At 26.6% G+C, this 15,190-nt stretch overlaps 2 protein-coding genes and 1 non-coding gene across 5 annotated transcripts; 2 read left to right on the forward strand and 1 right to left on the reverse strand.

The window, feature by feature from the left end:
• Positions 1-1,814: 1,814 nt before the first annotated feature.
• On the reverse strand, positions 1,815-9,317 carry LOC132920860 (cytosolic 10-formyltetrahydrofolate dehydrogenase). Its single transcript, XM_060983579.1, has 16 exons — positions 9,017-9,317; positions 8,818-8,959; positions 6,782-7,016; positions 6,555-6,720; positions 6,356-6,460; positions 6,067-6,291; positions 5,739-5,950; positions 5,394-5,673; positions 4,918-5,252; positions 4,642-4,835; positions 4,375-4,568; positions 4,187-4,306; positions 3,354-3,604; positions 3,053-3,252; positions 2,906-2,978; positions 1,815-2,753 (listed from the first exon to the last, which is right to left on the reverse strand). Exons 1-15 carry the CDS (start codon positions 9,068-9,070, stop codon positions 2,923-2,925), a joined length of 2,769 nt encoding a protein of 922 aa, XP_060839562.1. The 5' UTR covers positions 9,071-9,317; the 3' UTR covers positions 1,815-2,753; positions 2,906-2,922.
• A 1,664-nt stretch (positions 9,318-10,981) lies between these two features.
• Positions 10,982-11,185, forward strand: LOC132923551 (small nucleolar RNA U3). The gene has a single exon (XR_009661206.1). It is a non-coding gene; the product is annotated as a small nucleolar RNA U3 (small nucleolar RNA).
• Positions 11,186-11,502: 317 nt separating this feature from the next.
• LOC132921772 (RNA 3'-terminal phosphate cyclase) lies at positions 11,503-15,090 on the forward strand. 3 transcript variants are annotated; one of them, XM_060984971.1, is made up of 10 exons: positions 11,503-11,662; positions 12,379-12,496; positions 13,098-13,230; positions 13,289-13,412; positions 13,485-13,543; positions 13,607-13,766; positions 14,020-14,132; positions 14,195-14,348; positions 14,447-14,551; positions 14,639-15,090. In XM_060984971.1, exons 3-10 carry the CDS (start codon positions 13,118-13,120, stop codon positions 14,714-14,716), a joined length of 906 nt encoding a protein of 301 aa, XP_060840954.1. In that variant the 5' UTR covers positions 11,503-11,662; positions 12,379-12,496; positions 13,098-13,117; the 3' UTR covers positions 14,717-15,090. The 3 variants fall into 3 exon arrangements, with proteins under 3 accessions (XP_060840954.1, XP_060840952.1, XP_060840953.1); XM_060984969.1 differs by lacking the exon at positions 11,503-11,662 and adding an exon at positions 11,812-12,242; XM_060984970.1 differs by lacking the exon at positions 11,503-11,662 and adding an exon at positions 11,881-12,249.
• Positions 15,091-15,190: the final 100 nt, after the last annotated feature.

Genomic DNA, 15,190 nt, shown 5'->3' on the forward strand with positions numbered 1-15,190 from the left:
CGTCAAAATAGAAGTTTCCAGTGTTTTTCAAAATAATCAAAATTTAGTTAGAACAAACTAAAAATTTAAAAAACAGAAATTTTCTCAACACCTGCAGTTTAAAAAAAAATCGATATCGATATTTTTAAAAATGATTTTTTTTGCATTTTATATATATGTTAATTAATAATATTTTATTTTAGTAATATTTTAACTCCTTTTCAACTATTTGTATTGACATGAGAAAATTTATAAATTTTTAAATTTTTATCGAAACATTTTGCTTCTTAGATCAAAAAACTTATTAATTTAATACAAGCTCGGAGCTCTCATGTACAATTTTACTATAGCTATTTAAAAATATTAAAAAAGGCAAAAATTTCTTTAAGCTTTTGAAATTTAAATGTTCACAAAATTTGTCGAGATCACATAATTTGTAACTTATTTTGTAGTTGGCAATTTATAAATTATTATTGAATTTTAATAGCTATAACTTGAACCAAAAATAAGCTGTTATGTGTAGTTTATATTGAAACCAACAAATAATAAATAAAACATTTTTTGAAAAATAAAATCAATCTACTGTTATACTAATAGTAATATATAAATTACTTTAATAATTACAATATCAAAATAGTATGCAAATAGGTACTGCTCTGCATAAGATATTGAATGAATCTATGTATGGGTTTGTTAAATTTGAATTCCAATAATTTATTTAATGATATTTCATTGTAGGTACATATTATACGAAAAACTATTCTGAGCGTAGGTCAGCCTATATCATTACGTATATTTTATTTAATTAAGTATATTTTTTTGTATTTTGTACATAGGTAGCTATTAAATTCATCTATGTAATTTTAGTATTTATTGTGGTATGTTGATAAAGTTTTTTTTTCGATAATATTGAACTTTTATAATATTATTAATACGAGTATTTAATTATTATTATGATATACAATATATATTATAAATATTTTAGACTATATTATACCTATTATTGTTATTTGTTAATAACTCAGAAGTTAGAAATATATTACAATTATTACTGTATCTCTCTTTAAATTCAATTTAAATAAAATAATAATATTAGGTTATTAATTAGGAACAGAATTTTTTTTATGAATTCTTAAATTTCTAATTATTCTTAACTTTAAAATCAATGGAGCTTATACAAAAACACTTTTTAGACCTACCCATTCCTACACATCTATCTAGGTATCTACTTACAACTTTCAAGTCTGAAGATACAAGGAATTGACAATAAATTCCTCCCCTAGTCCACCCTGCCTATTATCTTAATAGTTATTAGTAATTGGATTTTGCATTAGAAAAATAACCATGCCTATCTAGGAAATTATAACGTCATTTTCTAATGCCACTATCAAACTTGAAAATAAAGTTAACATAGTGATCAAATTCCACAAGATTATTCAATAACTTTTGACAGTAATAAAGACTTTTAAATACTTTTTTCAACTGACCAGGAGCGTGTATCCAAAATGTTTTAGTATTTTATATTTTTATCCTGCACAGTTTTTATTATTGGATTTGATCACTCTAGGCTAGTTATTTACTATATGTTTGTACTTTGTATTATGACTTTTACTATCTATTCAAGAGTTCAAAGTTAATATATTATATGTCTGTCTGATGTCAGATTTGAAGATAACACACCCAGTGTTGGCATCCTTTTTATTTAATTATCATATCTTGAATTTTATAAATTACACAATTTTTTTGCCCTACTAAAGGACATTAATAGTTTTTTTTCCGTTTCAAAGAACAGACTTGGAAAGGTAAACTATGCATGTATTAATATAGACTACCGATTATGTTAAAGATGTGTTTTAACTTTATTAATATATGGAATGAAGATACAAATAAAAACAATAAAAAAATTAAACATAACATAAAACTTAACACAAAATGCATTTAATAATATGTACTTATTTAACGAATTGAACTGAATGCATGCCTGACAAAATCAATGTACGAGTAAAAAAGTAGAGAAATGCCTAAGTAGCAAATAAAAGTGAATGATTTTTAATATATTTAACTTGTTCCTAAGATAATATAATCTGTTGATTAGATCATACAACAGTTTTAATGTACATATTATACACAGTTATACATTTATACAAAGACTTAATCAAATTAATGGCACAGTTAAATGTACACGCAGACTTGGTTGAATAATAGAGGTCAGTTCAATTCATCATGTTCCAGTCGGTACAAGTAAATTGAGGTAGAAAATAGAAATATAATGAGCATATTGTTTTACTAAGTAATAGTGTTCCACAACCAAATATTTTCAATTATCGATATTGATTCATTTATATCAATATACTTTATAAGACTAAAATCAATACAATAATACTTAAATAATTTATTGGCGGAAAAATAGAAAATATTGCTTATCATTCTTTATCATTGATTAACTTTCAAAACTTCAATAAATAGAAAACTAAATGATATTGAATATCGAAATACTTTTGATAAATTAGTCACTTCGATATGGAAGTATGATATTGTTGTGCATCACTACTAAATAATAATGTTTTAAGGGTTATGAGTTATGACTTATAAGTACTTATGATTTAAGAACATTAGATCGTTGACTAAGGACATAAAAGGGTTGAAAAACGTATGGTTCAATTTGACTGTGGACCATTCCAAATGGGTTGTGACTGAAAAAGAATTCTGTACAGTGTACATTGGTCTTGCATTGGCGACATCAATCGAACAAATGTTTGCTTACATTTTAAATACTGTAATATAAAAAATAAATATATAGTAATATTATTTAACATAAAAATCTAATAGTTTTTAGGAAGCAACTATAAAACATGGAGGTGAAATAGTATGAATAAAATCAATGCCAATATGGGAGCAATATAAATAACTGAGTACTGATCCTCACCTGACAATAACTGTTTTTTAATATTCTACTGTTATGCATTTAGTTTTTAAATACTCGTTCAAAGCTTCTTCACCTAATGCAGACAATTAAGAATATAAAATACATTTAATAACAAAATGAATAAATTCAAAAAAGGAAAAACCATACCTAAATCTTTGCCAAATCCAGACTTTTTGAAACCACCAAAAGGTGCGGCAACATCAGTTTTATTATAAGTATTTATAAATACAGTACCAGCATCAATTTTTTCAGCAAATCTTAATGCCTTGCTTATGTCTTTTGTAAATATGCCAGAAGACAGACCATAATCAGTTGAGTTTGCTCGCTTAATAACTGCATCCAAATCACTAATATAGTAATATATAAGTTTATGTAATATATTTAATTACAATTTAATTTTCAAAGAATTATATACTATTCTATAAGTACACAAAACTTGTATTTATACCTGCTACTAAATTTAGTTATAGCCATAATAGGTCCAAATGATTCTTCTTGAGCAATAAACATATGATCTTCAACTCCTGTGAACACAGTTGGCTCAAAATAGTATCCTGGTCGATCAAGACGTTTTCCTCCAATTTTCAGTTCAGCTCCTTCATTCTTTGCTTTATTGCAATAGTTAATTAATTTTTCCAAATGGGCCTTATGATTTTGAGGTCCATGATGAGTGTCACGTTCTAACGGGTTTCCGATTTTCTAACATTGTACAAAAAACTGTTAAGTATTAATTGCTTGCTTAAACTATAAGCATTAACCATTGATACTACTAGATATATTTAATAAATTGTAATAAAATAATTGAAACCAATTTTGATTCAAAAAACTATGCTAAAGTATAAATATTTTAAGTAGATTTAACTTAAACTGGAAACTACTTGTTAATAATGAACTGCAAAGATACAACTGGACTTCATTTAAAATTTAAAGGGACCTTAGTAAGATTTTATTAAAATAAAATAGTCTATGTAGCTTTTAAACTTACTTTAATATAACATGGAATACTTTTAATACAGTAAAATGTTGAGAATTTTCTGTTTTTAATAGTGATATACTAGTATATAATCTAAGAATTCAACTTCACTAACTGTATTATTTATAATATATATATATATATTTTGAATTAATCTAATTAATTTTCATTTTTATTCTAAAATTATTTTTGGTGAGTACCAATCTTGAAAAATTATTGCTTATTACTTAAGGAATAAAATAATTATAAGCCAATAAATAGACATTAAGGTGCTTTACCCTAGTTTAATACTTTTCTGATTAACTTACAATTTTTTTTACTTCTTCAACAACTTTGTCAATAAATTTATCATGTATGCTTGATTCGACAAAAACTCTACCTGCGGCTATACAATTTTCTCCTTTGTTGAAGAATACTCCTCCCATGCTCTAGTAATAAAAAAAGTCAACTGTTTATTAAACCAATCAAATGCTTTCAGAAAAACAAAGAAACATACCATTCTAACAGACTTGTCTAAGTCGCAATCATCGAGTATAATCAGAGGAGATTTTCCACCAAGTTCTAAGGATACTTTTTTGAGATTCGATTCTGCTGATGCTTTCATTATTGCATGACCAGTTGCCGTGCTGCCCGTAAATCCCACTTTTCTAATATCTGGGTGTTCAGCTATTGCTCTACCAGCCTCAATACCTAGTGTACCATAAGTGTTAGTACATTAAAATTATAAAACCCAATTGTTCACTCAAATCTACTGTAATAATACCAAGTCCAGGAAGTATATTAATAACGCCAGCCGGAAAACCGGCTTCTACAGACAATTCAGCAAACTTCAATGCAGTGAGGGGTGATACTTCTGTTGGTTTCATTACCACTGTATTACCCGCTGCTAAACATGCTGCCATCTTCCAGGACAACATCATCAATGGATAATTCCATGGTGTAATGATTCCACAAACACTATTTTCAAACAAAATCATAAAATAATATTTAATATTATAATATTGCATTTATTTAAGGATGCCATTTAAAACTAACATACCCAAAAGGCTCTTTTTTTGTAAATGTTAAATTTCTATTGGGTCTAGCATGTGATATCGGTATTGTTTGACCATGTATTTTATCTGCCCAACCGGCAAAGTATTTCCAAACATCAATAGACATGCCAATATGAGTTTTCAACGCTAATGTGTACACCGCACCAGAATCAATGGATTCTATTGTTGCTAATTCTTCTCTGTTTTTATCTAATAAATCTGCTATCTTATACATAACTGCTCCACGATCTCTGGGACTCATTTCAGACCATTCTCCTTCGAATGCCCTACTAGCTGCAATAACTGCTTGATCTACATCAGCTTCAGATGCACATTGAATCTAAAGTCATGTAATTGTTGAATAAGTTAAATCTAATAAACTGTTATGCGATTCATAAAATAAAAAAATACATTAAAAATAAATAAAAAAAAAGTTAAAAATATTCACTATTTATAGATAACAATTTTGAGTAAGTCTTACTGAACAAATAATTGATTCGTCAGCAGGATTGATGCATTCCAAGGTCTTTCCAGACTCAGAGTCTACAAACTGTCCATTGATGAATAATTGTTTTGCAAACTGTAATTTCATATTGTTGACTTCAACCACTACTGGATCATATTCTACACGGTTATTGTCATCGGTTGAACCTCTAGACCTCTTGACCAAGATGTTACAGAAATCAGAAAAAACAGGAAACATGTATACATCATCATTCTTTAGCATCAATTTCAATTTATCCTTGATCTCTTCAATTAACCTAAATTATTTGATCATAGTAATCACCAGTTATATTGTTAAATTAAAAGAAATATAATTTATTACCTCACAACATCCATAGAACCTGCTCCAGATTGAAAGAAATGAGTATCCTTTCCAATTTCCATGTTCAGGATATTTTTCCAAATTGATTCTACTACAGGAATGTATGCTTTCTCTTGATCTGTGTAATCAATAGTTTCTTGGACTGTATCTGCATTACCGTAATTTGACGCAGCCATCATTTTACCGTCCACTGACAACCTCTCAATGTTTATCTAACAAGGTAAAATAAAAAAAATTGCATTCAGTATATTATTAAAATACATTGTAGAAAAAACATTTTTTAGGACAAAGTTAATGCCTACTAATAAATAATAAATGATATATTTACTTTAAGTCCATCGTTGCAGGTAACCAATAAACCTTTATCATGAACAATAGCTGGAATTTGAAGTGTATCAACAGTCACTTGGTCACCGGTAGGTAATTCATTTTTCCAAATAGACGATTTATATAATTTTACTTCTGTTCCATCTATGATAGTCCAAGCGCCTGGAGAACTGTCTAACCCTCTAATGAAGTTCTGAATATCTACTCCACTTTTAGACCAATCTACCTAGAACCAAAAGTTAAATGTGACAGTAAATCTTTCACAATTGTACAATGTATGCAGTACTTACTTTTTGTAAAGCCTTTTTTCTTACAGATGGTTCAAAAGAAGACCCTTCTGTAGATTGAGGTATAACAGGAGCTGTACCATTGGCCACCATATCAACAGCTTCAGCCTAAGTAGTTTATAACATAATTTGTTTTTGTCAAATGGTTACATGTATGAATTATTATTGGAAAAACAATTTTAATTAATTTTTTCTTAATTACCATACTTTTGATGCCTTCAGGATATAAAAATCGATTGTATAAAGAATCAACAGTGTCATCTGGTAAAACCGGGCATGATTTTTGAGACAATATTGGACCAGTGTCAAGGCCGTCATCAGCCCAAAATATAGAAAACCCGGCTTCTTTATCTCCATTCATCAAGGTCCTACAACAATACATATATATTTAATTATAAATGAAAAAAGGAACTTGTTATATTATCTTACCAATTTATAGCACTAACTCCTCTGTGTTTAGGTAAAATCGAAGGGTGGTAACATATGCTTTTATGTTTTGGATGTTCAATGACCTCCATAGGAATAAACTGTGAACAGAACGGTAGCACATTGAGTTCAGCGTCAACTTGTTTGTATTGTGCTACAATTTCAGGTAATGAATTTTCACCTTTACGCCACGATTTAATTTTAAATACTGGAGTATTGTTTTCTGAAGCAATAGCCGCTAATTACAAAAAGAAAGAAAAGATCAGTAAATAATTATATATGAAATTAAAAAAAAACTACACATATATTTTTAATAGAAAATCAGTATATATTTAACAGCCAAACTATAAAAAAAATAAATGTAATTAATATAGATCAACTATAACAATATATCTATATAATAGAGTGTTAACTCATTTTAATATCATAATTTATGATACAAGTCAGTAGTCAGTATATTCAGTTTTTAAATTATTTATTTTAAAATAAATCTAAAGCTTAATAATACAGTAGAAACTCATTAATTCGGACCTCATTAGTCCGGACTTCGCTTAATCCGGATAGCCATTTATAATACGTAAATTACGCTAGTTTATGTCATAGATTAAAATAAACAAGAAAACGAATTCTAAAAATATCCTATATGTATTATGTATCATGTACTTTTAGGTTAAATATTGTAAGACATACATATGTATTTATATTTAGTTTGAATAATAAATTAATATCCAATATATTTTTTTTTAAATTTATAATTTACGATTTTTGGTTATTTTGTTTAATCCGGACTTTCAATAATTCGGACAACCTAGAGCCCCGTATAGTCCGGATTAATGAGGTTCTACTGTAATATTAAATATCTGTCGGTAAAAGTTAAAGATTTTATCACATTTTTAAATTGTTTCTTTTAAGTTTAATCTTTTTATTATATAAATATAATATGAATTTTCTTGTTTTTATTAATGTTAATGATTAGGTATACAAATTATGTAGTCAACTACTGATAAGTTTTCTATTTTACACGTAAGTAATATGTGTAATGTTATGTGTCTAAAATATTATATTTTATTCTGTTTTATTTTTCATTTCAGCTTTTTAATGAGTTTACAATTTTATTTTATTTGTAATTTATTGGTTTTGGTATTCTTTGTTGAAATTTTTATTTAAAACATAATCATTTCTAGATAGTTCCTATAATTAATAACAATTATTACTCTAACTATTAAAATAATTATTAAGAATATTTCAATTAAATTTAACTGTATAATATTACTTCTTTGGAACAGAGAACAATTTAATATTTAATTGTCTAAAAAAGTTCAATTATATTAGAGGGTTTATTTAATATTAGCATTGACTAATAATTATAATCAATGTAATTAGTCATTAAATGAAACCAATTTGATTTATTTTATACTTTTATTTACATTAAATATTGTTAACTATAAAATTATTTGTTATACTAAAGTCTAAACTAGTTGAACTAAATTATTAATAATGAGTAGTTAGTACAAAGTTTAACATTTGCAATTTAAATCTGAATATATTATAACTATAAACTTGTAGATATTAGATATTAATAATAGATAAGCAAATTATTATTTTATATCTATTCATTAATTTTTTTTAACTATTATCAAGCAAATATAAATTTATCTTAAAAAAAATACTAGTAAAAATTGTTTGTTTGATTTTTTTAAAACAAACTTAAAATTGAAAGGGTTAAGTACTAACTTTTTATGTAACATTATATAACTAAATGAGTAATTGTTAAGTAGGTTATTAAATATTGAACTGGGATAATAAAAATATCTTTTTGTGAATAATTGAAAACTTTATATAGGTACCTAATTAATAATGAAATTCTTTTTTTGGTTCTTAAACTTAAACAAAAATAAATAATATTTATATGTAAAAATAAAAATTATCCCTTAGTTGTTTTGATAATTAAAGATCAATATAGGCATTGATTATAATCTATAGAATAGACTATAATCAATGGTATAGGTCACAACTATATGGAATTAATTGATACCTACCCAATGGATCTTGCCGATTTCCTTTGTCTAGTATGGTAAATACACCAACTACGCGATGACCGTTTTTCAACAACAACTTATACACTTCGGCTGCAAAAGTACTCTGACCAATTATGGCAACATTTAGGTCTCGTTGGTTGATCTACAATGAACAATAGGCCATTAGAACAATAACTGACATTTGAAAAATCATACTTACAAGACCAAAACGGCTTATTGGTCGACATTTAGCAATTTTTCTAAGCATAAGCATGTTGAAAGTTGGCCCTTGTAATCAACTAGTCTCGACTAACAACTATTAAACTTTTTTTACTAACTTAGTCCTAAAGAAAGTGTACTAGTAAAAAATTACTGACACAGCCGTGGTAGGTTCTAAAATCTAAATACTAATATTTTAATGATCTAATTTCAAAAACGACTGTTGGTCGTTGGAAGACAGGTGACTACAAACTATTACAATCGAGATCCGGCGACTGAACACCGTTTGACGATAAGGAGGACGCACATGATATAACTTGTATATTTTTATAGTACCTCCACGTGGACGTGTAATTTTTAGATAAGGTTTATCAATTTATCACAATGAATACGCCACAAACACAACATAGCCATTACATAAGTGGCCTAACCACAGAATGCCAAGGCGTGGCCCTCAGAGCACTGGGCTTGGAAGGACCTTCGACCTTCCTAAATACACTACATTCGTATGTCGTATGTGGTATGTCAGTAAAATACATACAAAAATTTGAATTTTGTTTTAAAATAAAATTCATGTCATACTGTTATAGAAATTAAAAATGTGTAAAACATATTATATTACGTATAAGAGTATGGACCGTGTGTATTAATTGAAATAAATGTAGACAACAAAAAATGAATTGAAAAGTTACATTAAACTTTATCATTTATTTTAAATTCTTTATAATATTTGTTTGAAAATTATTAACTAAATAACATTATATTTTTGATATTCCTTAATTGTCTTTCCTAAAATTCCTGATTATTGTGCTTATTAAATTATTATAGATAAATAGCTGTGATTGAGTCAATCAATGTTTTCTTTTTTATATTACATCGAAATCATGAATATGAAATATAAATTATAATAGGTAGTTATATTGTAATAGGTATTGATTATGCTCATATTTAATTTAATAACAATATATATATATATAAATTGTGATTAAAACTATCAAAACTATAATCATTACGTTTTATACAGAAGACTACCTATTTTGTTAATTGTAGTGTCAATATTATTTTTTTTTTTTATTATTAAAAATAAGTATATTTACAATCTATACATAAGTGTATAATGAGTAAGTGTGGTGACAGAGTAAATAAGTAACATATAAAAATAACAAGAGAAGGAAGGCTCCCAGCAGTGCCACCTGACCAGAAATTAGGGTTTGAGTTTATTTAGTTAATGTTTTTTTTTTTTTTTTTTTTTTTTTGTTTTAGTTAGGTGTTGAGGAGATCTCTTGGCCATTGCCTTTTTAACCTTCTAGGAATGATAGAGGTAGAGGATAAACTTTTAATGATGGGGTTTAAATGAGCGCGGAGCGTTGAGTGGAATAAAATTTTGAATAATAGGATTTGGCTAAGTCGTTAAGGGTTGGCATGTTCAGATCTTTATGGAGGTTTTTATTGGTAACATACCAAGTTATTAGGCGTAGGCATATGGATTGGAATGCTTGGAGGGTTTTAGTGTTTGATGGTTTTGCTGGCCCCCATAGTTGAATGCCGTATAGCCAAGCCGGATATTATTTTTATATTTTTAATATATTATTGTAATTGTAATATATGTATATAATATATTTATAATATTTGTAATATCGTTTTTTTATAGTCGAAATCTTAAATGTACACACTCAGTGGACAACTAGTTATAATAATTATGCCGAAAAATACCGCTAGATGGCTCTGATGTTGTACGTCCACTGTGGCGGGATATTGAATCACGTCATTATCGATGTCGATACGCTTTTACTAGCTTTACTTGAGTTCTGTTGACAAGACGATCACTCAATAAAACTAAAAGAGTGGGTCTGACAAATAAGTTTAGTTCACATAGTGCAAAAAATCCGATGTATGAGTCTGTGGACAGGTAGTGTTAAGCAACCGTCGTCCGTTATAAGTAAGGGCCGACGACATCGTTCTCATCAAGATCATACTTCACAGGATCATTTCTGTAGTATGCATCGTCCCCTCCAGGTGCAAATCTGGAGTCGTCATCAGCCACGATGATGAGACTTGTTCATTTACCGGAGCGTGAGATGGCTGGTGATCAACTGTTCGCAGTATGATCATCCAGCAACGATGATCGCAACCAGCTTTGCTGGGAAGGTATTTGGACCGTCTGAGTGGTCCACTTTTATTTATTAATATTTTAACGTTTAGTTAATTCATTATGCTTTCACTAGATATTGGCTAATGATATCTTTCTTCAATCCTTTTTTTTTTAATTCAAATTAATTTTAAAACAATTGTATTCATCGTCAAACAAGGTTTCTGCTATCTTCGAAAAAAGTTCCAGAGTTAACCTGATACTTTATTATATAAACTCCATTGTTATTTGTCATTATAACTATGTTATAACTTTTTATTTAAAGTTTACAGAATTTTATTTTATTTTAAATTAATTCCTATTCCCGCCAATGATAGCTACGTTTTTAAACTAAAAATATAGCTTTTTTTTGGTTATTGACAAACTATAATATTATATTATTTTATGTGATGACCTTGTGTTAAACGTATAATGTCGTGTAGTTTATACTAAAAACAAACGCATTTTGCGATGTTAGCTTTAATTTTAGAGTAAATTTACCTATTATCAAATTTAAAGGTAAGAAATAAGAATATTATCTAGAAAATGACATATTATACTTTTATTGATATTATATAATTTTAATGTGAGTTATGAATATTTTAAAGTTGTAGTATTTTACATAGCTATAACTTATATATATCTTAATTCGTGCTTGGGGTCAGCTGTATTTCCTTTTAAAATATAATAAATAATATTATGATAATATTGTGATAAAAGATAAAAACACCGCTAACAGTTAATGATAAAAGAGATGAACAAATTTCAAATATTTCTTTACTTAGTAGTTAGTACTTTATTTAGTTATAGATAGACTAATTACAAATTATCAATAATAATAAATTTACTTATAGAAATAAAGATTATAGTAAAGTTACTGACTACTGTATGAGATTAAAAATATAATTCTGATTCTGTAGCTATTACTTTGGTTCACTGTTCAAACCAATTTGTCAACATTGACGACTTAGTTCTTATTCCATATCTGTTGTTTTGGTTGACTCTATTTTCTAGTTTTGATCATTTGAGTAAAGATATTGCTTTTATATCTGATAGAAATATGTCAGTGAAAATAATTGATGGCAGTGTATTAGAAGGTGTAAGTGGTAAAATAAAAATATTGTTAATTATTTTATAATAATTATATACTTGTAGTTTGTTAATTACTATTTTAGAATTTAATTTTTGTTTACTATCTATTTTGTGTAGTACTTATATTTATGATATTTTAATAGGGTGGCCAAATTCTACGATTGTCTGTAGCATTTTCATGTCTTTTGGAGCAACCTATACTAATTAATAAAATAAGAGCAGGTCGATCTAATCCTGGTTTGAAACCTCAACATTTAGCTGGTAAGTGTTAATAAATAATTTATAAACATTTATAGTATGATTTAAAATATAGACAACTCCCAGGTGCAAGAAGGCTCTTTAATTATAGATTTCTTTAATAGGTACTTTGTTTCTTTTGGCTAATATGTATGCAAAATCAAATAAATTTGAAAAAAAAAATATGCCAATATTCCTACATTTTTAAATTTAAACTATATTATAAAATAAATTTGTATCTAATCAGAATTTTAATATGTAGCTTTCTAAGAAATATGAAATTGCGTGAAGTTTCCAAAGCAGTTACCTAATTAAGAGATTAAATAGTCAGATTATTTAAAAATTTTAAACTTGTTTTAATTGTATTATAACTACTAAATATTAATATTGATACATAATTATACAGTTGGAATTTGCAAAAAAAAGTCTCTTGGATAATTAAGTTTAAAAAAATCATTTTAAGAGGAGGAGACAGTATAAGATTAAATACATAATTTAAATCTATAGACATTTAACAATAAATTCTAAGTTTGATATTGGTTAGTTATACATAACTCAAGTATGGTAAAAATATTAATGTATTTTTTTAAGTTTCAATCAATATACAAAATTAATTGTGTTATAGGAATCCAATTAATTAAACAAATGTGCTATGCAACTACAAATGGAGATCGGCAGAACTCTTGTGAATTAACATTTCAACCAAAATCTCTAAAAATGGGAAATTTCAATTTAAATGTCAATTCTCAAACTGCTGCGTATGGTTATAAAAAATATTTTGAAATAAATTTGTAATTTTAACCATTTATTTTATAGGAGTATTCCCTTAATGATACAGTCAGCTTTACCTGTAGCAATATTTAGTAATCATAACTCCAGTATAACTATGAAAGGAGGAACTGATGTTAGTTTTTCTCCTTCAATGGATTATGTTAAAAATGTAATACAAAGAATTAGCTATTACTATTAATATAAGATTATTTAATTTTATGTTATACGTTTTACTTAATAGGTTTTATTTCCTATTTACAAGCTTTTTGGTGTTCATTGTGATGCACTTATAACTAAACGGTAACAAGTCTTTGAAAAATATATTCAATGGTATTAGTTTCATTTAACTCATTTTTATTATAGAGGATTTTATCCTAAGGGTCGCGGAGAAGTGGTATTGACAGTGAATCCTGTTGCTGAATATTTAAAGCCTGTTGAAATCATTAATTTTGGAGATCACCCAGCTATTAAAGGATTTGTATTTATATCTGGACCAAAACATCAAAATAATAAAAATAACCAAGTATGTATTATATTATTTTAATACCATACTATAGTTGGTCCACATTATTTGTTGGATTAATATATAATTTATTTATAATAATTTCTACTTATAACTTAAATCACAAAGTAAGTATGGACTAGTTGCAAAGTGACATAAACTATTTTTTTATGAACAAAAATCATTAAATTCCATATAAAATAATTAATTATGTTTTAAACTTAATAAAGTAAATTATTTCAGAACATGTTTTTAATATAATAGTAATATTTAGATAGTTCAAGATATAGCAACAGCTATCAAAAATAAATTAAACCTTTCCGGTTATCATAAAATTACAATTGAAACCGAGGTTGGAGATTCAGATGGTTCTGGTGGAAGTGTAGTGTAAATTAAATTATGGTATTTATTTATTTTTATTTTATAAATATTATCTAATATATTTATAGGTTGGTTGCCAATACTAGAACCGGCTTGATTGGTTCATCTGCTCTGTATGATATGAGAAAATCAACTGTAAACAGTATCACTGATGAAGCCTGTGACAAACTTTTATTAGATTTGGAAGTCAAGTCATGTGTTGACCCTAATGCAATGGATAATGTAATTATATTGATATTTATTGTTTAAATATTAATAGCCAATAGTCATCATATTAAAGTTAATGTTTTAAAAATATTAACTAATATATTTTATTAAAGCTCATTATTTTCATGGCACTCGCAAATGGAAAATCAAAAGTGAAATGCCGAGAAATCACCCTGCACACTAAAACTGCAATTTATATTGCTGAGCAATTTACCGATGTGAGTTAAATTAATGAACTATAGTCTATAATTCAATTTTAATATTTCTTTGATGTATTAATGAATGTTATAAAATACATTTTCCAGGCTAAATTTAGTATTAAACAATTGGACGATGGTTTAAATGAAGTCACCTGTGAAGGTATTGGATTGAAAACTTTCTAATTCTTAGTTTCATAATTTTCAATTATTTAAAATTTACAAAATTGTCTATAATCTTTTTCTAATTAAATACCTACTAATTACAAATAAATAATATTTAAAGCCATTAATTTTATTTATTCATACACTATACAGACTGTGCTCAAGTTTTTTAATATTTAACATATTAATGCATAAAATAAGTACCTTTATATTTTATTATTAGTAAAAGAACATAATTATACTTGAAATAAATTAGTTTCAAATTGAATTTGTTATTTAACATAATTTTTATCAGATTTTTAGATTTTTGTTTTATAATGTCTGTATTTAAAATTTGGTTACCAAACAGTGGTGAACTTTTAAGTGGTTTCAAAGGTATTAAATAATTACACATTTTTTTTTTTTTTTTTCTTTATTAATATATATACAATCTGTACACAAGGCACAATAAGAATATAGGCTATAATATTACAGGAGGAAAATCTTGAGTGAAGA

The sequence above is a fragment of the Rhopalosiphum padi genome, chromosome 2 (genome assembly GCF_020882245.1).
Source record: "Rhopalosiphum padi isolate XX-2018 chromosome 2, ASM2088224v1, whole genome shotgun sequence".
Taxonomy (NCBI): domain Eukaryota; kingdom Metazoa; phylum Arthropoda; class Insecta; order Hemiptera; family Aphididae; genus Rhopalosiphum; species Rhopalosiphum padi.

Coding starts and splice junctions, on each gene's coding strand:
- LOC132921772 (XM_060984969.1), top strand. CDS start 12,204: ATGTCAGTGAAAATAATTGATGGCAGTGTATTAGAAGGT. Junction 13,767..14,019: donor AAAATAATAAAAATAACCAA/GTATGTATTATA, acceptor AGTAATATTTAG/ATAGTTCAAGATATAGCAAC. Junction 14,552..14,638: donor TTGCTGAGCAATTTACCGAT/GTGAGTTAAATT, acceptor TACATTTTCCAG/GCTAAATTTAGTATTAAACA.
- LOC132920860 (XM_060983579.1), bottom strand. CDS start 9,070: ATGCTTATGCTTAGAAAAATTGCTAAATGTCGACCAATAAGCCGTTTT. Junction 4,569..4,641: donor TAATATACTTCCTGGACTTG/GTATTATTACAG, acceptor ATGGTACACTAG/GTATTGAGGCTGGTAGAGCA. Junction 2,979..3,052: donor TGGATTTGGCAAAGATTTAG/GTATGGTTTTTC, acceptor TGTCTGCATTAG/GTGAAGAAGCTTTGAACGAG.